The sequence below is a fragment of the Stegodyphus dumicola genome, chromosome 2, assembly GCF_044657685.1.
Source record: "Stegodyphus dumicola isolate Sdum_Otavi_A_Nest chromosome 2, ASM4465768v1".
In the NCBI taxonomy this organism is placed as follows: domain Eukaryota; kingdom Metazoa; phylum Arthropoda; class Arachnida; order Araneae; family Eresidae; genus Stegodyphus; species Stegodyphus dumicola.
The window spans coordinates 40526725-40551992 of NC_140769.1; the positions used below are offsets into that span (position 1 = coordinate 40526725).

Sequence of the window (25268 nt, forward strand, 5' to 3'; positions counted from 1 at the left end):
AAAGCGATATGAAAATATTATGTGAAGTCAAGTTTGGATATTTATTAAATCGTATTAACTATATTTGTGTTTAATACATCTCAAGTGATATACGTAACGTATTTATGTCCGAGGGCTCGAAGCTGCTGCAGATTTTTTCGGTCAGACTGATAGATCCTGTCAAAAGTTCCTTTATAACTGCTGAAGATTCTTTTCCGCAGTTCCTTTCATATTCTTCAAATGTACATTCAAAAGCTATTTTGTTTTTCCTGAAAAAGAAAATAATATTTAGAATACTTATAATTTCAAAAGAAAAGTGACTTATCGGACAACGTTTTTCGTTATTGTCGTACTACCCAATAATGGTCTTTTCTAGAATGAAAATATAATAACTTGAAAGCTTAAAAGGTGTTGTTTATGTTATACAGAAATTAAAATTTAACAAAATTCAAATTTAAGTGTTAATTTCACGTTATAAAAGTTCATTTCCTCGCAGGAGATAAGCCATGTAACATATAGCATTCAAAAAAAAAATTACTAAAATTGTAGTTTTTGAAAATCTCATGAATAATCTCATATTCATTAAGTGACTTTCCAGTATCCATAGTCATGCGATGCCATGAATATGTATAGATGAGTCGGGGCCAGTTTACAAAAAGCCACTCCATGTGCAATTACCTTATCAAAGTTACGCTTCACCCCTTAATTTCTCGAAACAGTGTACTTTCAATAAACAACAAGTTGCTTACTTATAAAACCGTATTGCGTCCCATACTATGCTATGCCTGCCCGGTCTGGGCATATTCATGCAAATCTTATAGGAAAAAAAATTGCAACAGGCACAAAATTGTGTCCTAAGACACATTACCAATTCGCCTTGGTACGTTCGAAATCAAAAGTTACATGAAGAATCGGGCAGAGAACAAACAACTTAAGTATTTTTACTGCCGGCTCACCCGGAACTTTTATGCTAATCTTGTTAATATGAACAATTCAGTTATACGGATTTACGATTACGACTTAAATGACCCAAATAATAGTAAACGGCCTATGGTCATACTTAGTACCCATATTGTATAACGTATTTAATCTGTTATGTACCTCTTAATATTGTGTTGCAGATTTAAGGTTTAATTATTACTAGTGCACCAAGAGACTCTCACTACTTAGCCTATTATTTATATGTATGTTATGAATGTTTTTTCTGCATCAGGCTATAGCCAGCTCATTCTTTCTCTCTCGGCTATCTCAGATAGTACTTCTGGTCTATTGAAACTTGATGCACACTTTAATCTTTTTAGAAATTTATCTTTTAATTTATCCCTTACCTTATATGTATTCTTATAACTTTAAAAAATGTTAAAAAACATGATTTAGTAATATATATATATATAAATTCTAAATATATACTAGTTAAGCATGACAGTATTCGAAATAACATATCTATTCTACAAGGGGTAGTGTCCTTGACCCAGGCAGCATGGTGCTACACCGTTTCCCTAGTGCGTCATCCATTCTTCATAATTTCACATACTGTTGCCCTGTATTCATGTTTTCATGTATGTAGAATTTATATATTCTGTATTGTATATATGCCAATTTATATTAAATGATCATTTTTACAAATTCTTGCATCATAACTCTAGTTAACAGAAGATATTTCTAACACCTTGGTAAAGCTTAATCTTCAGCATGCAGCTTATTTTCTAACCTAGTTTCAGGCTGAATTATTTGTAAAATTAATTATTTGAAATTATTTATTAACAAAGATGGTCGCTAAATCACGCTAATAATATTTCTAACTGTTGTAATTTATAAAGCAACGAGTTCATGTGATTTATAATATAATTCATTTATCATTTGTAGAATCAAACTCTAAGTTTGCTCCAAACTATCCCTTGATGAAGCACTAAATTATTTAAAAGCAATAGCTATTGACAGGGGCTTTTTCCCCAACATTATTAATCAAGCAGTTAAAGAATTCTCATCTCAACACAGTAAAAGGCACACTCTTGTTTTGGGAGATTGTAAAAATTCTGTTTTCATTACCTTCTTTCCATCAATTAGCTATACAGTTGGACGTATTTTGTAGAAATTTAACTTTCGGGTCGTTTATTCTCCCATCAATAAAATTCCGAGTTCCATACTCAAGGACCCCATTCCGGATATGAATTCCTGGGGTATTTACAGGATTCCTTGCCAGTGTGGTTTAATTTACATTGGCCAAACTAAGAGAGCCTTAAAATTTCGCTTCAAAGAACATGAGGCATATGTTAGAAAAAAAGAAACACTTCTGTTGCCCAACATTGTTGGTCCGAAAATCACACTTTCAATTTTTCTGCTGCCAAAATTATTCAAAAAACATCTTCCATTGGTGAACTGGATTTTCTAGAGTCATTTCACATTCAAAAAAAAATCTTTCTGTTCTAGTTAACGATCTTGATTCCAATCCATCTTTGCCTTCAGCCTTTAAAGAAATTATATTTTAGTTCTGGTTTCATCAACAGATGGCGCCATTAGCTTATCTCCTGTCCATGCTTTCTTATCTTATCTAATCATTATACCCTATCTCGTTCATTTGTGCTTTTGCAGCTGAGGATGGTGGTTCGGTAAAACCATCGAAACTAGTCCTGTGAAAATTTGAAAATATAACACTGATTTTTGTTGTTTGACTTCTGAATTAGTATTTGTTCGGCGTGTTATTATGTCTTTATTATAGGAAAGTTTGCAAGCATTTAAATATAGAAAAAGCATTTAAATATAGGGAAAGCATGTAAGTATAATATGAATGTAAAATGAGTCCTAATATTATACGTTTATATTTCTTAGCATAGAATTATTATTATTTTCATGAATTTTTATTCCATCTCTAGTGTAAAGCTTTCATATTCATTTTACAAAAATTATTTTATTTTTTATTTATTTATTTATTTTTTTTTCTGCTTATTAAAGTTTTAAGAAACTTAACCATTGTTTAAGCCATTGTTTTAAACAAATTAAAGAATTTGATAATTTTTAATGTGAATATTCTTTGAAACATTCTTATAAATTAAATAAAAATTCGACATAATTATATAAAGCTAAATCATAACTAAAATTTAATCAAAATGGTGTACAAATTTAAAGGTGTTAATGGCAAAAATTTAAAGAAAAGGAAATTCTTAATTCATACGTACGCACAAAGCTCTTTTGTAACACTGTATGCAGCTTCGATAACTTCAAGTACACCTCCGCACTTTTCCGTTACTTGTGCCATATACTTATTAAGGCATTTGGCATTACCTAAATACTCTGAAATGTAATAAACAAATAATCATTATGTATACATGCATATATACAACATAAGAATTAAGAAAAAATAAAAGTAAAAAAAAAAAAAAAAAGGATTGAGTTAGTGCAAGCCCTTGTTAAAATGCTCGTTTTTAATTGTTGCATTTTATTAATTATAAAATTATTTATTAATTTGTTGCTAAAAAAACCTCATTTTATTAATGAGTGCAGTCTTTACAAGCGAAGACTCCGCTAATCAATTATATGCGTGATTGTTTTAGGAAGTGTTATGACTGTTTATCTAACAACGTTAGTTCTTTTATTACAGATATTTGTTACATTATTAATTTTATCTTAGGACGTTCGCTCACACATTCACACACCATATATGTGCAGCGGCGATATTGTGTATATAGAATACAAAATTTTAATCTTAAACCCTTAAGTAATTTTTTTTATTATGTGATGTTACCATTTCTATTCTAAAATAGCGCAACATTTAGCATTCGTATTTATGCCCTAACTATGTACATCTATTTTCTTTCAAGAAAATACCGTTACACTTTATATTTTGTTGTTTAATATAAATAAGTACATGAAACTAGAAAAGCTATTACGCAATCAAACTTTATATGGAAATCTGGTAATTTGTGATAATAATATCTTGGGAAACATTTTAGCAATTTTAAAATGATTAATTATATATTCAGGTATTGTGAAAGAGCTGTTAACAAATATAAAGTAATCCATCTATAAATCTCTAGCGTTTAACAGATTGTGTTTTTGACTGCACTGGATGAAATCTAAATTTTTCCAGTCCTCAAAAGGTCCTTGTAACACAAAATATAAACATGAGTATCATGAATCTTGGACATGGGTGTCCATAGCCGCAGACTTACTTCGTATGTCTATGCTTATAGCCATTCACCTTCTTAAAAAATAACTCTTCTATTTTCCTGTCAGAGATCTAACAGGAGCTTCACTTTTATTCTTTCGACCCAGCCCTCCAATAGCCACCTGCAGGAATATATTCGAGGTATTACTAAATTCCTTGACCTACGCGAACTCAAAGTTGCGTCATGTAGTTGATTCAGCCGATATTCTGCATAAAACTGACATTGCTCCATTACAATTAATTTTTTCCGTGTTTCCGATTAACGGATTTCTTTTCTTATAACAAAGAACCCTTTTGGGCCCTTTTCAGCCAGCCCTTTAGGGGAACAAGGGTTTTCCTGAGCGGAAGAGAACGTTTCCTAAATAGAATCTTGGAAATGACTTACATTGTTTTTTGTTACTAGTTGCTCTTTTTTGTTACTGATTAAATAAATAGCAGAAACGATAAGGAGGAGAAATTGTTTCGAGCGTTGGTAGTGGAAAAACGCGTTCGAGCGTTTTTGGAGATTTCCCTCTCAGTAAAAATACTCTGGTGTTGTTCGTGAGTTCTTTTAACATAAACTTCATTGTTAAGTTTTCAATAAAACCATAAAAAGACAATCTGTGTGATGTTTATTCCATGTGAGAAGATTAAGGTGGGACAGTACCGTTCATGTATATGAAAGTGTTCACAGCTTAATTAAGCTTAGTTAATTTGCATCACATATAAATAAGCGCATATACCTTTCTGGTTCAGTTGACCAAATATCTAAACACAGATTTGGTCACCTGGTATCTCATTAAACTGAAATGCTAATAAATATTGCATAGATCTTGCTACGAAATTCTTGCCAATGTAACAGTAAAAAGGCATTTCGCGGGAATTTTATTAAAAATGATCCTTGATTAAATCTCAAAATCTCATGGGCAAGTACGATGAAATGTGATATGAACCACACTGAAGGACATTTTAAATTCACGTTACAGAAACTTAAAATTTCGTCTATATACTCAATAAAATTCAAGTAAGAAATAAAAAAAAATACTGAAATAAAAATTTGAATAAAAATTTCCCAAGAAAAATTTGCCTAATAGGTATATATAAAGACTTTACATTGAAAAACTTATTAGTGTTCCCTCTCTTGACACTTGAGATATATGTTAACTTGAAATGATATGCTAGTAAATTCATTATTTTTATCTTCAGTTGCCATTACTTTGCTAATTAACAGAAAATATGTTATACTAATTCCAATTATAAGGAAAACTCGACTATTAAGAAAACAATTTTGAGTAAATATTCTTTACTAAAAATTTAATCAGTAATAATACAAATTACCACAGGAAATTTACAAAAGCCCTCTACAGAGTTTTCGGGCTAACTTTGTTTATCAAATTCCAGGGCACTATTCAAACAATAATGGACATCATTTATGACAATAACATCGTAATTCGCTTTTCTCAATACGTGAGCTTATGGGTAGGATTTTGTATGCAATTGTTTAATTCAGTAAATATCGGCTCTAAGAGATTCGAAATCTTATCAATGAATTGCAATAAAGTTTTACCGTAAAGCGGGAATTAATCTTGTTAGTTTCAAATAAATTTTGGTTGGAAATGAAACAGGGTGCTATGCCTATGATCTTGAGACAAAACGGTAGTCATTTACTTGGGTTGAAGAAGTTTCACAAGGCCACAAAAACTTCGGTTTCAGAATTCTCCAGTACAGACCATATTTATGAACGTTTTTAATTCGAAAGGAATTTGTTTCTGAGGAAGAGAAGAGATGGAAATTCTGAAGGGAATTTATACCGTTAGGCCCGAGAAAGCGCAATCAAATAACTAGTTTCTGCTGTATGACAGTACAATGGTTATCACTTCTAAAGTTAAGTTTCGCATTGAATCCCCTAGGCGGCGCATGATCGCTTCTTTTTCGGGCGGTTCACAATCATCTGCTGTATGCAAAGTTTAGATGGAGAGATATGTGCAAGCAGCCAAATTGAAAGCACATAAGCTAAGCTATTTGCATTCACTTCACCTGTGAATTCACGTGTTACATAAAATTTTACTCTTCAGAATGTTTCTCTGTCCTTGTGACCGTATGAGCCATCCCCTACTTTCCATCCTATGTTTTTGCGACAGCTATTGCCATGTTAAGTAAGTAAGATTATGACCAAGCTTTTGCCATATTAAGTAAGAACGAAATATAAGCAGACATTTTTATTGGTCCTCAAGAGGATCTAATTAAAGCCGTTGTTTACAGATTGCCAGTTGATACTTTGGAAAAGTATATCAAGAATTAACTGCAGATTTTAAACTGTACTTTCCAGAGTGAAGCAATTTTCTAGAAAGAGAGAGGGTACAGAAGAAAAACTTCAAATCTTCTATGTTAAAGTTGTTAGAGATAATGTAAGTAAGATGATTTACGAATTTAAAACATTCACTGCACTGCAGTTTCGAATTCAAAAATTCAAACCGGGAAGACGTCCTAGGATTTGTTTCAAATGCCAGCCCTTCGGGTCTAACCAGTAAGGTTGTTTTAACACAGTTGAAGATGGGCATGGAAACTGTCGACTTATTAATCGAACTCGGCTTTAACTCTTCTCTCTAGACTACTGGAACATTTTAAAGGATGATTTCTCTGTGGCACTTAGTCTCACCCTATTTCCAAATTGGCTCTGATTGGGACTCCAAATGTTAGAGTTTATTGAAATATGCCTATTGTTCATTAGTTTAGCAGAGCTTTCTAAAGCCATACAATGATTAAGAAATCATAAGCAATTTGTGGTAAAGCAATAAAGCATCAAACTGAACTGAAGGAGAGGGCAGACAGGCCGAAAGGTAGAGGGAGTGGGTACGAAAGAGCGACGAGCCGAAGCGGACTACTTCATCTAGTGTCTGAAAAGGGCGAATACCTGAACGAAGCAACGAAACAACATTAGACGAACTAGTAAAGAATATTGGACTTTCAATCCTTGTAGCATACTTGGTACAAACTTCTTTTAATTAATGACAAGGTATCATTTTTCAGTTTTTCTTTGGTTATGCTAGTTTACTAATCGCTACTTAAATGGGGCATAATACAAATAGTTTAGTTGTTGGGTCGGTAGGTTTTACTTGAAGCAGGAGACATGAAAAATGTGCAATATGCTCACCGGGACTCGGACTCTGGACCTCTCAAATACGCACTGAGTGTGCTTCTAGTTACACCACGAAGGTTGCGGAAAGGAGAGAGAAATACTTTATATACTTCCCCCTTTAAAGAGTGACTGGGGATCAGGGGACCCAATCGCGAAATCCTGGTGGCGACGAATTATCGTCCACCACCTTTTTTTTTTTAGTTCGGGCGCTAATTATATTGTCATTAGGTTTTTTTTTTTTGAGTAAGAGGCGTGAAAAGTGTGCTATGCCTCGCCAAGATTCGAACCCTGAACCTCTCGAATACGCGTCGAGTGGGTTTCCAATTACATCACTGCGGCTTGCAGAAAAGAGAGAAAAAAGGCCTTATAAAGTGTTAACAGAATCTGTTTTTTACCTTATGAGGTATTTCTCTCACCTTCTTTGCGTGCCTTCGGGTGTAATAGTCTGCACTCTGGGCGCGTATTCACCCAGGTCCGTAGTTCGATTCCCGGTGACGGTGTTGCTCATTTTTCATCACTCCTGTTTGAATGCGGAAGCTACGTCAAGCGATATTATACACGTATGGAGGTTATTTTGTCTGTTATTTAAGATGATGTCTTGAACACGGTTGAGGGCGTCGGTGGTGCTCCGCCCTTTAGTAAACCCGAATTGGGCGGGGTTTAGTAGTTTGTTTTTGACCAGGTAATACGTTAATCTCTGCGTAAGCATCTTGTCAAGGACTTGCCCCACGCTGAGAGTAAGCAGATAGGTCTGTAAGAACTGGGCATGGACTTTGGTTTTCCCTCTTTCTGGAACAATACTAGCTCTGCGTTTTTCCATTCCTTTGGAAAATAACCTAATTCAAGGCACTTGTTAAAGAGTGCTAGAATTTGTTTGTCGTCCGCGAGCCTAAGCTCTTCAATGGTTTCAATCGTGAGGCCATCCAGCCCAGGAGCTTTACCTCGGCGTGTTGAGTTTATCGTACGTTGCATTTCTTCGAGTGTGAACGGCTGATCGTCTTCCGAGTTTGGAATCTCGGTTGATTGGGAACGAATATATGCATGGTATGTAGAGTCCTCGTTGGGGTCGGCTTCTGGAAAATGGAACCTCATGATTTCTCTAATTGTATCCTCAATTGTGCTCGTCATTGTGCCATCTTCTTTTTGAACTGAGCCTATCTGTAATGGATCCATGCTCTTCCCGTTAGCTAGATCGAAGTATGTTCCGAACGGAGAGCTAACAGTGATTTTGTTCCATGTCATGTCCCATGCTTTTTTCTTTTCTTTATACATCTTTTGCCGGTACTGTGCACGTACCCTCTGGTAAAGCAGCCTGTTATGGGTCCTTTCCTCTCCAGTTGTTTTTTGGAATCTTTTCCTTGTTGCTCTGACCTTTTTCCTGAGAATAGTGAGATCTTTTGTCCACCATGGACAGGTGCGCGGTGGCCAGCGCTCAAAACAAAACTAAAAGACCTGCGATGTCCAAAGAATCTTTACCAACTGATCGCAAGCTACCTCACAGAACGTCAAGTGACCTACAAAAGAGACGGCTTAAATATCACGATGAATTACCACAAAGGAGCCCCACAGGTGTCTAATATCGGACCCATCTTGTGGAACATAATTGCAGACTCAGCGCTGAACATCAACTTTGGAGACAATGCCAAGATACAAGCTTACGCCGACGATATTATACTCATAATAGACGGAGGCAATAGGACAACAATAGAGCGTAAAGCAGACGCAGCACTCAAATTGCTTGCAAAATGGAGTCAAGACAACAAACTGTGTTTCAGTATTGAAAAGACACAGATGATAGTCTTTCCAAAAAGTTCAAAAATAGACGCGAATCCACCACGCATAAAGTGGGAAGGGCATCCACTGCGACGCCAGAATACCATTAAATACCTCGGATTCACGCTTGATAAGAAGCTCACGTGGGTATCACATCTTACGGAAGTCCGAGATAAGACGCATCGAATCATCAATAAACTAAACAGGATAATCACAGACAAGTGGAGCCAAAAGGGGCGCCTGTTAAAACATCTATACCTTAATGCAATTGAACGCATGATCCTCTACGGCTGCCCAGTCTGGACGAATGGCACAGCAAGAATATGTCAAAAACTACATCAAATACAGCGAGTAATCCTGTTAAAAATCACTAGTGCGTATAGCACCACATCAACCGCAGCACTTCAGGTCTTAGCTGGCACGCTCCCACTCGACCTAAAAGCAGAATTAGAAAGATCAATCTATCGACTTCTACATTACAAAGAGGACCTTCACACTACAGTGGCTAATCCTGGGTATGCTGGCATATGATAGATGTAAATCTTTTTTGATTTACATCTATCATATGCCAGCATAGAAAGCTTCCAAGATTCCCCTAACTTACACCCAGGAGATCTACCCATCCTTTCCTGGTGCAAATCGCCACCCTCAGGACAACAAAGAGAGATTTTTTCTGACGGTTCAAAAATTTCAGGACGAGTAGGGGCAGCGTTCACGGTCTTTTCGAACAATGAAGAAATTTATCAAGCACAATTCCGTCTAAGCGATCATGCTTCAGTCTTCCAAGCCGAGTCCCTAGCACTCAAAGAAGCAACACTATGGTTAGGTACACAACCAGCAGCCCACACTTCATTCTTCACAGATAGCATGAGCGTTCTGAATGCGCTGAATTCCTTTCCTCCAAAACATCCGCACACGGCAGCACTTAGAGAGATCTTCTTGACGTTAGGCTCTTCCATACCTTTAAAGATCAACTGGATAAAAGGACATACCGGGCAGAAAGGCAACGAACGAGCGGATGAACTAGCTAAGACTGCAGCTCTCAAACCAGAAATTGACAAGGAAGTTCCGCTTTCCGCAGAAGTTGCAAAAAGGCTCCTCAAGACAGCATTTCAAGAGACATGGTCATCACGATGGCAGGAAGAAGAGACAGGAAGATTTACTTACAACATCTTCCCAATACCTTCTCTCAAGAGGCTGAAGTGCAACCGACTCTTCCTCCAAGCCTGTACCAACCACGGGAAATTCCCAGCGTATTACAGACGTTTCCTCAGACGGGACGTCAACTGTTCTTGCGGTTTTCGCGGGGAAGACGCGGACGCACTTCATTACCTGCTCTCCTGCCCTCTGACAGAGCACCTTCGACAGCAGTTCTTTCCTTCCGACTACATCACATATCCTGTGAATAGACTGTTCACGGACTATTACTGCAACAAGGGCATCTTAGAGATAATGAAGCAAGTGAATGAAAATAATTATATCCAAGAAACTACAGATTAAAGTAAAATGTAGAAAGGCGGCCTAACCGTCAGATTGCTAGCAATGAATAGGATAACTTCCTAACCCTGTAGTGCCATTAACTCAGTTTGGCGGAACAGGTTAAGTAAAGTGACCATATCACTCCTGTTTCTGAAATAATCTAATGTCTCTACAGTGGCTAATCCTGGGTATGGAGAATCATCATCCACCACCCGAACTAAAAGGGTGGTGGATGGTGATTCTCCATAACCAGGATTTGGCGATTGGGTCCACTAAAACCCCAGTCGCCCTTTAAAAGGGGGAGAATATAAGGTATTTTTCCGCGTTCTTAGCGTGCCTTCGAGGTGTGGTGGTCTACATGCTGGGCGCGTATTCCAGAGGTCCGTGGTTCGATTCCTGGCGAAGACTTTGCTCATTTTTCATCATTCATGCTTCCAAAATCCTAATGTCTACAACCTTCTGATTAAATGCAATCATATGGGGGGAGTTGTTTCATGTCCCCATAGCCGCACACCGTCACACAGTTTCCCTCTATTCATACACTTTCTAGGAAAAAAGGTGTCTGAGTTTCCAACAAAGCCAGATTCACCAGATTTGACTTCTGCAGGTTTATTATATCTTCCTTTTAGGGAAGTATCAGCCTGCAAGTTCATTATTTAAGTAACATTGACGAAATTGAGAGTAACGGAACCGAAATTTTAGGGAGTTTTCCGAAAGGTAACTTTTTACGAAAGAATCAAGCAGCTGTATAAATACGCCAAACGTTGACTATACTTAAGTGAATTGTAAACAGAAGACTGATGAACTTAGATCTAAAACATTGCAGACCCAGTGCGTAGTTTAGTAGTAATAAATAGTTAACGTCAGACTGAATGAAAGTAACTTCCCATTTAAAGATACATTAAAATATAATTCTATCTAGATTTCATGTAAGAATAAAGAACTTTTAATAAAAAAAAAAAAAAAAAAAAAAAAAAAAAAAAACCAGTTTATACGGAAAAACAACATTTTTATTTATGAGGAAATAAATTTCTAAAAAATCTGAACTTACTTTTTCGAAAATCAGCACCTTTATTGCATACCTTACTTAGTATTATGTACTGATCTTTATAAAATTGATAATACATGTCCTCCGAAATGTCTGGGCAAACGACTGCTTCGTCGAAGACACATATCTCGAACTTCGTCATAACTCTACATTATCAGAACAGAAAAGAGTTACATATTAATCAAGAAAAATGTAAAGTAATTTAACTAATTACTTACTATTCAATAGACATCAATCAGTAGATATCTATCAGATTTAATATGAAAAGTAACATTCTGTCTATGATTCACATATTCTAACAATATTTAAATATCAGTTAGTGTAACAGGATGCATTTGCTTTGTGTTAATGCTTGTAACGTAGCAGTTTCACCATTCACAGGTGACAACAGGGCCGGACATCCGGACAGCTTTCAAAGACTAATCGGGTATAGTCTGGGACCCGTTCTATCTAGAGCGTAACATTTAACAACATAAAATACCTAGCGTAGCATTACCTACACGACAGGTGGACATTGCATGGCAACATAACATATTTACAACATTAAATACACAATGTAATGTAACTTACACGACAGGTGAACATAGTATAGCAGCATAACATAGTTAGGCATAGATAGGACATAGCATAGTATTGCAACATAGCATAGCAGCATAACATAGTTAGGCATAGATAGGACATAGCATAGTATTGCAACATAGCATAGCATGGCATATGGACATAGTAAAGCGACATAACACATCGAGGATACATATTTATGTAGAATTTGACTTAATTCACAGCATGAGAGCACGAAGTAATAGTTAAATGGTTTATTTAATAGAAAGAAATAAAAGTAAATAAAGATGAAGTTAACGGTATGCAGGATTAACATAATGATGTAAAGGCATAACATCGAAAGCACAATTAAAGTTCAGAAACTCTTGAAGACGTGTGAGCCGTCTGCTCACGTCTGCCATCCACTCTCGACCAGGTCTCAGCGCTGTCTGGGATGATTCTTACTGCGCTGGGTGATGCTGTACTGATGACGTCATAACGGGCAATTCTCATTCAGCATTGGACGGTATGATTTCCACAGCTTCGGCCAGCCTGAAGAGGCATCGTCCTCGATGTCTGTTGAATGGACATCACTATCATGTACCTGCAAAGATAATAAAAAAAACAAAAAAGAAAAAAAGAGTATCAGGTCCTTAGGCTTTGAGCTGATACAAGCATTAAATCAATTTGACCACGGCTTCATATGGTCAGCCGCAGTAGATGTCAAATTTGGTCCTTCATGGCATCCTACTTTCTCGACTTCATATCTGTCATTTGATCGAACAGCTATGATTTTATACGGTCCATGAAACTTAGGTCGTAGTTTGAAACCAGTCCCATATTGAGTTCTCTGAATGGCTACCAAGTCGCCAATCTTGTATAGTTTCGGTTTCTTGCATCAATTGTTTTAGATATTCTTCATTCAATATCTCACTAATTCTCAAATCTTCTTTATTCTTCATTTTCGTGCCTATGAGAAGCTCAAACGGTGAATATTTTGTACTTCTCGTAGTTGTACTGTTGATTATTCTCTGAACATCTGAAACATATATAAACCATTTCGTTGAATCTTCATGTGATAATTTTGACAAAACAGGAATCAAAATTCTATGAATTCGCTCAATTTGTCCGTTACCTCTTGGAATACCGGTAGTAATTTTGACATGTTCTATTCCTTCTTCAGTACAATAAGCTAAAAATTCTTTCGATGTAAAGGCACTACCTCGATCTGAAATTATTCTGGCTGGATTTCCAAATACAGTTTGTTGTTGCTTCAATTTTGAAATAACTTCTTGCGTAGTTGGTGATTTCACTGGATAGAACCAAGTAAATTTCGTAAAAGCATCGACAACAGTTAGAATGTGTTGGTATCTCTTGTTCGTCGATGGAAGAGGTCCAATAAAGTCGATATGATACGTACTCAAAGGAACGTTTTCTTTCGGTACAGGATGAAGAAATCCTTCTGCTTTTCCTTGCTTCTTGTTGTACAGTATACATTCTATACAGTTAGCAATTACTTTTTCAACTTTGCATTTCAGTCTGGGAATATAGAATTCTTGCTCTACAGCATTCACAGTTTTATCTACAGCAAAGTGACCTTTTTTATGTACCTTCTGTATGATTTCGTTCTGTAAGGATTCTGGCACTACTAGAAGATCTTTACCATTTTCAAATTTGTACAAAATATCATTTCTCACGAAGAATCCATTTTCTTCTCCCTTCTCAACTAAATTCTTGATTAATTTCACATGTTCATCTTCATTCTGTTGTTGTACTAACCGAATCTTCTCAGTTACATCGGATGTATATGATGTTAAAATTAAAGCATTTCTACTTAAAGCATCAGCATGTTTCATTTGGCTTCCTGAACGATGTACAATTTCGTAATCGAATTTTTCAATAAACATTGCCCATCTTGCAATTTTAGGAGTTAAATCTTTCTTATCTAAAGTTTTCTGAAAAGCACTACAATCAGTTACAATTTTGAATTTAGTCCCTAACAAATAGTTTCGAAATTTCTTCAGAGCTTCTATTACTGCAAGGGCTTCTAATTCGTAACTACAGAGTTTCTCTTGCTGCGGTGAAGTCTTCTTACTCATATACTGGATTGGGTGATAATTACCATCATCAGACAATTGGAGTAATACCGCACCAAAGCCTTGACTACTAGCATCAGTATGAAGTTCTAATGGATATCCTTGCCTAAATATGTGTAGAACAGGTGCCTGAGAGAGAATTTCTTTTAATCTGCAAAAAGCTTCCTGTTGTTCGGAATCGAACTTAAAACCAATACCTTTTCTAAGCAAGTCACTAAGAGGTTTAGCTATTTTAGCATACTGAGGAATGAATTTACGAAAATATCCCGTTAGTCCTAAAAAGCTTTGTAGTTGTTTACAGTTACGCGGTTGTGGAAAGTTTCGAACAGCAACAGTTTTGGAAGGTGATGGTCGAATAGTTCCGTTTTCAATAACATGTCCCAAAAATTCAATTTTACGTTTTAAGAATTGGCACTTTTTGAAATTTATTTGTAATCCATACTCCGAAGCAGTTCTGAATACTCTTTCTAATTTGTCTAAACATTCAACTTCATCATTAGCCGGTATGACTATATCATCCATATAAATAATTAGTACACCTTCATTTAACAAGTCACGAAATACTGAATAAATGTACCTTTGAAAAACATTTGGACTAATACATAAACCAAAAGGAGCTTTAAGAAATTCGTAAATACCATTATGTGTTACAAATGCGGTATATTTGGTGCAATTTTCGTCTATGTCTACATGGAAAAAGCCATTTCTCAAATCTAGTGTCGTGAAGACTTTTGACTGTTCTAAGCGATCAAGTACTTCCGAAATTAAAGGCAGTGGAAATTTGTCTTTAATAATCTTCTTATTCAATTTCCGATAATCTATACATAAACGTTTCGAATTATTACGCTTGTTACACAAAACAATAGGCGCCGAATAATTAGAATTGCTAGGCTTTATTATGCCCTCTTTCAACCATTCCTTAATTTGATCGTCAACAATTTTTTGTTCCGCGAAAGACATGTATCTTCTATTTTGACAGACAGGAATATCATCGCATAAATTTATTTGCATCTTGAAGTCAGATTGTCTATTTTTCCGAGGCTGGTACGAATTAATTAAATTACACAGTCTTTCTTTATGTTCTGCATTTGAAATATGCGATAAATCAATCTCGTTGACAGAAATAGCATTCACCAGATGTGAAAGGTAATTAAACGTCGAGCTACTTCCGCTTTCGGGACTTTTGTTTACATTAACAGAGACGCCAGACGATCGCGAAGGATCATAAACATTCTTCAATGAGACAGCAATATTCAAATTTCCCATAACGCAACTAACGTTAGAATTTCGATATGACTCAGCAGTTATCAAGTTTACATTACTTTTATTCCGATGAGAAATTATTTGAAGGCCATTCTCAGTAAAAGAGAAGTTAAACTGACTCAATACATCCAAACCTAATACAATTTGATTACATAATGACTTAACAACATAAATTTTCGTACGCAGTGAAAAACTATCAATTGAAATATCAGAAATGAAAAAGCCTATGGGGTACGTTTGCTTTAATTCAATTCCGTTTAATGTGATATCACTACAATTTAAATTAGGAGAACCAATCTGCTTGTATAACTCTACGCTGCATATCGTTACATCTGAACCAGTGTCAACTAAACTATTAACTAAATGATTATTTATCTCTACAGTCTTCATAATTCTATCCCTGTCACAAATTCGTTGTAATAAAGCTGCTTGATGTGTCTCGGGGGTCTGATCTGGACAGTCCGTTGAATAATGCCCGAACTTCTTACATTTTATACATTTTACACCCTTCGATTTGTTTACACAATGCTTAGAATAATGCCCAAATTCCTGGCAATTAAAACATTTGACCTTATTAACGTTAGATTGATTTCGGTTTGATGACGAAAGCTTACTTCTATCTTTAACTTGAGTGTCTATTTTCGGTTTCGGATTTTTAAACTTATCATTGTCCGATCTCATTTTATCATAAATGTTAAGCCTTTGTTTAAATTCAGATATTGTTTCGCAACCATATAGTATAGTTTTCCTAACCACAGAATCGGGAATACCATCAATAACATATTTAATTAATGAAGCATCTTCAATGTTACCTCGCGAACACATTTCTTTCATTTTCAAAAAATACTCATCTAAAGATTCATTAGGCATTAATTTACGTTTACATAACGTTTCATGCAACTCAGCAGAATTAAAAGCTTTACCATATTCAGATTTCAAAAGCTTTTTTAACTTACACCAATCATTAACTTTAGGTTCACTCTGAATAAATAGTTTCGCTTTACCTTTTAATGATCTTTTAGCAAAAACTAATTTATGCAAATCACTCAATTTCAAAGAGTTTATAACATCTTCAAATTCATCAATCCATTTATCAACATTTTCATATGCATTACCAGAAAAAGGATTAACAATACTTTCAATATCAGAAAAACTAAGATGAGGTTTAAAATGATCTTGAATTGGAAGCTAACCAGGATTGTCTCTTTGATTATCATCAAGCATTACTTCAGAAATTTTATTAATAGTTTCATCTTCAATATCACTATTTTCTTCATGCAAAATATTTTCAAATAATACAGATAAATCACATAGGAAAGAGACAATTCGGGTTACGACTTCCGTTTTTGAACCTTCTGAATTTATGCACAGTACATTGCAAATTTTAATTAATTCATTCAAAGTAAAACTATTCTGCACTGTATCTATTTTCTTATTAAATTCTTCAGAATCTGGTTTAAATATAAAGCCAGAAAATTCACGTAATCTTTTCCGGTTATTTCGGTCTCCATCAGTATTAAAAATAAGCTTATGCAAACTTTTGATTTCAGAACTTTTACGGTTCTTTAAAGCTGCTTCCAATTCTGGAATTTCTACTAACTTCATATTGGAAAGAAAGTTTTGTACTCACCCGACAGATGATCGTCGTCAATTGGGTAATCCACACTTTATACGAGTAATCCAATAAATCGAATAACTTGTGACAACAGTTCACTCAGTTCACAGTTCAAAGCACAGTTCTAGTACTCGCACATTTTGGAATTCGAGGCCGCACGGTTGGTCGCCATATTTTTTTTTGTAGAATTTGACTTAATTCACAGCATGAGAGCACGAAGTAATAGTTAAATGGTTTATTTAATAGAAAGAAATAAAATTAAATAAAGATGAAGTTAACGGTATGCAGGATTAACATAATGATGTAAAGGCATAACATCGAAAGCACAATTAAAGTTCATAAACTCTTGAAGACGTGTGAGCCGTCTGCTCACGTCTGCCATCCACTCTCGACCAGGTCTCAGCGCTGTCTGGGATGATTCTTACTGCGCTGGGTGATGCTGTACTGATGACGTCATAACGGGCAATTCTCATTCAGCATTGGACGGTATGATTTCCACATTTACAACATACAATTCGCAGTGTGGCATGACCTATACGACAGGTGGACATTGCATGGTGACATATCATAGCGTAGCGTAGACATAACATGACACAACATTGTAACATGATAGGACATAGGATAGCATAAGGATTGAAACAAGGTCAGAACCTGTAAATTATGTATATATTAGGTAGGTATATATCAGGTATTGTTCGGCGACGGCCTTGCTATTAAGCTTCCGTCCCAAATTTGGCAGAGAACACTCGGGGGGTGGGGCGGTAAGGGAGTCTCCCACGCCTCTTTCCTCCCTTAGCAAGTCCTCTCACAAGCCCCCTTGCCAATTTTATAGGGATTAGTTTATAAGCTATAACGCAAGGATAATTGTTTTTGGGCATGTTTGGGCTCTTACTCGTCCTCTTTTGTGTTTGGAGCTAGCCCAGCTTATCGTTTTTTGACCAGAGGGCAATTTAATTTGCTAAGCAGCTCGGACTATGCCCTGAAAGTAACCCCTTGCCGTACAGATATGGTTAGCTTACAACATTCATGCCTTCTCTGGGATTCGATATCGAACCCATCGGCACGGCAATCAGCGCCACTAATCCTACCTGGACGGCTTAAAGCATTCTCAGCTTGTTGACAGCTTTGGTAAAATAGCTGTGCATTTTTGCACTATATTTCACCTTTAACTGAATTTCGCTTAATTGAAATTGAGTTTAATAAAGAAATAAAGAAAATATGATATTGACACCTTGATTCTGGAAATTAGTAATACATACTTTTGTACTTAAAACATAATTTAAACAGCACTATTGTCCAATTATTCAGCGATGCATACATATTTTAAGAGATAAACGAACCATATTAAATATTATATTGCATGTAAATTCAGCTTAGTCAAAAACTAGACTAAAGTCTAGTCTAAACCTTTTACACTGCTCCACGATTTATTGTTAATTATTCCCTTTGCCTTTCCATTTCAGAATGCTAAGCAAATATAATAATGTAAAATCTCTAAAGAATTTGATTCAACTTCAATTTGAAGTTATAGAACTGAAACAATTTTAAAACATTATTTCACTGACTGAAGCTGAGTAGACACAATGATTTAAAGTCTTTAAAAATCAATGTTTGAATCACAGGCAAAACTTTTGCAGCTATGGGCTTGTTCCCAAAGGAGAGGAATCTGCGTCTGATTGCTTCTGAAGTCGATAGAATTTTATTCAAAAATTACGCCAGTCTAAGGTTGCTAGTTTTAAAACTTACTGAGAAAGTTGTAGAAACATGTTAAGAAGGGTTGCATCTATTTTATATGGTAAAATTAGAGCAATACGGTATTATGAAGATCGTCAGAATGCTTTAACTTAATCATTATAATGCACAAAACTATTTATACGAATAACTGAAGACTTGATCACCTACTGATAGTTTTGAAATGATTATGCTTCCGCTGTTCAAAAAATGCATATCCGAACTTTGAACTAAGATCAGTGATTGCAAATAGAATCTGCAGTTTGTTTATGCAGTATATTTATATACAAAGCTCATCATAAATTACCAATAAGTTATCTGAAAAATTCTTAAAAGAACACCAATCGAAATCTTAGGAAAAAATTCTTCACAAAATGAAATTTTTCATTTAGAATTGAACAACTCACTTCATTTTGAAAAAAGGAAACGAATTTCTTTTTCTGTTTCAGTAATTTAAGAAGAGTAAGAAGAATTGGGCATAATGATTATTGAATAATGATTATTGAATAATGATTGATTGAATGAATGATGACAAAGAATGAATAATGATTATTTATCCATTGAAATTATAGAATGTTATCAAATGAAAGGAACGCCAAAAAATCGCTGAATTTCTTTCAGTTGTTGAAATTAAAAGTTAAAATGTAATTTTTGCATCTATTTTCTCAAAACCTCTTTCAAACTAAGACACCGTATTTACTAACGTATACTTTCCAACTCCTCGCATATTTTCCTTCCTAGCTTTTTAGCCCTAAGCTCTGAAATGTTGTTAATTATTTGCTTGATTTCCCCTTCTTCCTTTATATGCAGTTTTCCCTCTGAAGACTCTTTTATTGAAATCATATTCTATTGATTGCTTTTACTTTTATTTAGTGTATTCAATTCGTATTTGCATTCTTGTATTGGCATTTCACTCATTTTATTTTCCCTTGAATTTATTATTTAAAATATATTGTATGCAGATTCTTCGTTAAGCTACCAGGACGTGCAGGTGTTTTCACATATAAGAAACTTTCCAAACATATGGTTTCACCTTGCTTCTATTATTTACATTCAGCTCATTGTAGCCTAATTTACTGCTGATATGTTCGATCTTTGGGAACCTGGGTCATTTGTTTGCCCCCTTCTTCTTCGTTTCACCGATATTCCTTCTAGAACTACGGTTAAAAGTAGTTTAGCCGGACACGTCCTTTCTCGCTCTCTGCACGATGTGTTCAGCTCATTTTCCGTCAGGTATTGCAATGTTGATATTACTATGCATTCTTATTGGAATATAGGTTTGTTTTGAAGAAATAATACCGTGACAGTTAACAGAAGTTTATCCATATTTACTTTTCATTTTTTATGCTCTTACTGTAACCACGTTCTTCGGAAATTAAGTTACTCGCATAATTTTTACCTCTCGATTTTGGACGATAAAATTAATTAAAAAAAAAGGGAGGAAATAAATGAGGAAATGTGGCATTACCTTGTAAAGTCAAGAACTTAAATGCGAAATTTTATCTCTAACTGTAGATGAACTTGTGCAATGATTTGAAAGTTACGTATCTATTGCTAATTTTATTTTTCAAAATAATGAATAGCCAAATTTCAAGTCTCTTGCATTTTCTATAAAACTGAAGAGGTCACCTGACAACCTGAATACGTCAGAATAGCTTCAAAGGCCAAACTTGTACTGCTGTTTTTAGTACAGGTAACGACATTAAGGAAGGTCCGGTGGCGCAGTGGCACCACAGGTCCGGGGTTCGATCCCCGGGCTCAGCAAAGTTGACTCAGCCTTTCATCCCTGGAATGGGTCGATAAAATGAGTACCAAGTTCGCTTGGGGACTAAACACCGGAAGGGGGTACTGCGACAAGCTGACCACTTGTCCAGGCTAAGATTCACAAGCACCCCGAAGCCCACGATCAGAAAGCAGATATCAGGGCACTCCAGGTCATGGCTCTCTAAGATCCGGTTTGTGCAGCCGAGTTTAGCTTAGTTTAACGACGGTAAGGAATTAAAAATAATCTAGAAAATGCTTCTAGTGTAAGAAGATAAACAAACGAATCCGCTTTAGATGTTTACTATTTATTATGTAACGGCTACAATATATGAAAAGTGTATGAAATTGAAACATAATTACTGTTCCTATACAGATAATGTTTATATACATATATTATTCCTATACAGATATGTATATATATAAGTTCATTTTAATGAAGTTTTGAATTTCATTCTTTGTCTTATTAAATATTTAGAATGAAAACTAAAACGAAAAACAAGCACTCACTCGCATTTTCTATCCAACATTTCTTCATTTTCATCAAAACGATCGGCTATAATATCACTTGCACCAACGGAAAAAATGCAATCCAAAACCACGTCTGCAAGGCATTGTTCATCGATACCGCTTGCAGCCGAGAATACTGAAAAAAAAATATAAAACAATTATAGAAAAATAATTATTTAATAATTCCTACATTTTATTTAATCAAATTTAGGAAATCATATTCAAATTTATTCAAATTCAGCGTAGAGGTAGGAAAAAAGAAAAACATTTTAATACCTACTGAAGTTAGATAAGTGATAGTATGATACCCTTTTTATCCTAACGTTTCTGCATTCCATTCATTTCTCTTTATGTTGCGTGCATATGAGCCGATGTTCCGTCATGCCTTGTGATGCCATTTCATTTAAAACCGCAAGTGCTATTTGTCTTAAGAGACGGGGAGGACACCTTCATGAAAGATTTTCAACGGCAAACTAGCTGATATTTATGATTTTTATCAGAACAATTACGAAAACCCAAGCAGCCACTAAGTAGTAGATTCATTCTATTGCTGGATTACTTGAAGCTGAAGGACAGGAAGAAGAATCTTTCACTAGCTGGGTAATAATTATGGAAAAACTTCAAGAATGATGCCTTTATGGGTAAATGGTATCAAAAGAGTGAACATATGTCCATGATTGAGAAAGCTTGTAAGAGGAGTGAATTAAATGATTAATGGAGTTTTCCTATAAATTATGGGCAATCCTCAGGCTTGATCAAAAGCCAAAAGCAAACTTCCACAAGAAACTACTATCTACTATATGGACTTCCACTATGTATTGTGTTTCCAGTATCTACTGTACGAAATTTCTGTACCCACAAGAGACACAGAAAGTCCATATAGTTGATGGTGATGGTAAATGACAAGCATTTTTAACAAAAGGTCAGACCAACAGAGAAATATAATTTATATTCCTGCTTTTTACACACACTGAAACCTTTCCTTCATTTTTATTTCTTGTACGAAGTAAAAGATATATTGTAATCACGAAAAAAATAAAAAAAATATCCATTTTGACCGCTATTGAATGTAATTTCACGATGTTTTTGTGTGACATCTGAACGTAAGGACAGAATAAAGGACTCTTTTCTACCAAACGAATTATAAAATTGATTTTAAATGGATTCATAAGAGACTTTTCTTTGTGACGTCTGTACTCGCATAACTCAAAAGCGAGTAGTTAATCTGCATGCTATAGTTGTAGAATTATCAACAATTTAAAAGTTTTTAAGTGCAGTTAAGCCTAATTTTTTTTTACCATAGCAGCCATATTTGTCTACATTTGAAACTTAGCAGAATAGTGAATTCAGTCAGTCTCTGATTTTTTTGCAAAAGAAAATTTCAGTTTTGTGCACCGAGAAATCTGCCTTGTTACTTGCTGGCCAAATTTCTTTTTTTTGCGTAGAAACTCTAATCTTAATTGTAAAAATTGTTTTTTTAATTATTTAAACCGTATTTGGTGTTATATATATATTTTTTCTATATTTTTCAATTTTTAATGTGGATACCATGAGGCTTTATACATTTATGCCTCACCGCGAAGTGAGAACTGAATTAATTGAATGAGAAATATATCTTGAATGAAATTTAATGGAATAAGTTTAAATGAAATGCAGCAAAAAATGCGTAAATTTAATATTCCGTGCAAAGAACTCATTTCGTTTTCGTATCAGTCTTTTGTTTATATTTTTAAGCCCTTTGTCAACATAATAAAAATTAGCGCTCGTAATCATTACGCTGTTAATTCTATTGATTTATTATTTTAGACGAGTGAAAAATATTAATTGAATATAATTAGGTTATAAGAAAAAGAAAATTTCTTCGTTTAATGTTTTGTTTAGTGTTCTCTGCTTTATAGCACAATAAAGGCAAAATCGAGATTATATGCCAAAATTTAAGGACTTTATGTAAATCACAATTAATTATTTTAGTTTCATTTGAAAAGATAGCTAGTTGTGTATTTGACGGAACAGAAAGCAAATAGGTTCTACCCATTCGGAAAAATTTCACTTCATAACATATTTAATCTGATATTATGATGTTATCCTAAAGCTACTTTTTTAACATGGTAAATGGAATAGACCCACTCCCCCGAAAAAAAAAAATATGAAAATGAGGTATGATGTTTTGTATCATCAAACTATTTTTATATAAAAGTCATACACACAAACATAGAAAGAAAAAATATTGAGATTTGAACCAATATTGGTATTGCCAGGGTACTGTAAAGAATAAAATAACGCTAATAACGTTACAGAAAGAAATTTAGGTAAAACCAAATTACGAAAGCGAAAAGAAAATTACAGAGGAGGAAAAATTGACCTGGTCCGTAATAAATTTTCTACATTTCGTTATCAAATAACCAGATATTTTTACGCGTCTCAAAATAAAATAACATGCTTAAAATAATATAAATAAATCATCGAATAAAAATAATAAGCATAAGTTGGGCCAGAGAATTAAATTTGGAACATTTTGCTTTTTTTTTTTTTTTTGTTTATTATGTGTGCTCTATACTTATGAAGCTCGATGCTCTCGATAACTTCATTAGATGCTTAAATTTTACCGTTATATGGGAAAGAAAAATGGAAACAGTTTTGAACAAACGTCCGTACAGCCCGTCTGACCAAAAATAAAATAACTTAGTTAAAACTACTTGAGAATTATTATCGAGAGGAGAAAATCCTGGTCTATATATTTAAATCTGTATCATTGTTTATTAAGCATTAATTTGTTTTCTTGCAATAAAAAACAAAATAGGATGTCTAAAATAAAGCAAATAATTAATGGAAATGAAAAGTAAAAACCCATGTATTGAATACATATCTTCTTATTTTCTTCCTTTGATGTAGCTGTTCCTGATTGTTAAATTAAACCTTACTTCACTTTTGTTTTTATATCATACAAAATTAAAGTTCTGGACTGTACGACACTGCTTTAATTTCTTAATAAAACTCGATATAATGAAGCATTAATACTCTGTAAATTGGAACCAATATAGTACGCCATGTTTAAAATGACGGGTTTTCTATGATATGCAAAAATAAATTCAGACATTTTAAATTTATTGAAGTACACGGGTTTTAAAACTGTGTGTTTCATATGTTTGAAAATCTGATTTGCGCATGGCTGACATTAATTTTATCCCTTACATTATTTGTTTTCTTTTTGCTTTTTTCGTTAACAGTTTTGTTTTACTCCCGTTGTTTGTGATAGTGATTTTTCTATCATTCCTTATCAAAAAAACTTAATTTTTTGTTTGTATACAGGGCTCAGTTAATCCGCAACTAGGTTTATCGGCAATCAACTATATACGCAGAATACCTCTCTAATATAATTAATTCAAAACGTTAAAATCATCATTTCTAAACGGTTGGTCATCTTTCGATCTGACGGTAAAGCATCATGATAGTAACACGAAAACACTTCTTCGTTAGCTGTGGGACTGATAAAAATATCATTCCCACAGCTGAGGGAAAAGTTTTATTTAATTGCGGAGCCCAAATACTGTAAATATACTTATTATCCCTATTGTTTAAATTAGTTATTTTACCATTCATTTCTTTGATGCATTATTTTATTATAATTAGTAATGTACCAAGTAATATTAAATAATCGTTTATTGACAATCACTAGTAATACAACTTGAAAATTATCATCAGTTAATAAATGTTAAAAATTATCATCAATGTAACGTGCACTGAATGTTACTTACCGGATAAGAAAGCAATGAACGTAATCAAAGACAACATCTTGAAAGCAAATGTCAACTGCGCATCAAAGGAATTTCAGGAAAAAAGGCTGAGGGAATTAAAGTATGATTTTATTCAAGTATTTTTTATCAAAATCTAATAATAAGATAGAAGACCGAAACAGCTCCAGTAAAACCGGTTCTATTGGGAAACAGAATTCGTTCTAAATAGATTAACTATTCCAGATATGAAAATTCAGCTGAGAAACGGAATTTTCATACCCGACGTCTAAACTTACGCTGACTTTCTTATGCAGACTGTGCTAACCTTAGGATACATGTAAACAAATAATATCTCAATTTTTTTTTCCTTTGGAAAGAAATTAAAAACAATAATAGCTCTCTTCGAAATCACAACACAAATTTGATAGCAATGATAGCAATTAACTTTCGTATTAAGAA

General features: G+C 34.4%; 1 protein-coding gene across 1 annotated transcript; it reads right to left on the reverse strand.

The window, feature by feature from the left end:
* Positions 1-15: 15 nt before the first annotated feature.
* LOC118183711 (uncharacterized) lies at positions 16-25268 on the reverse strand. Its single transcript, XM_035353303.2, has 5 exons — positions 24831-25268; positions 21076-21211; positions 11566-11708; positions 3156-3270; positions 16-248 (listed from the first exon to the last, which is right to left on the reverse strand). Exons 1-5 carry the CDS (start codon positions 24865-24867, stop codon positions 71-73), a joined length of 609 nt encoding a protein of 202 aa, XP_035209194.1. The 5' UTR covers positions 24868-25268; the 3' UTR covers positions 16-70.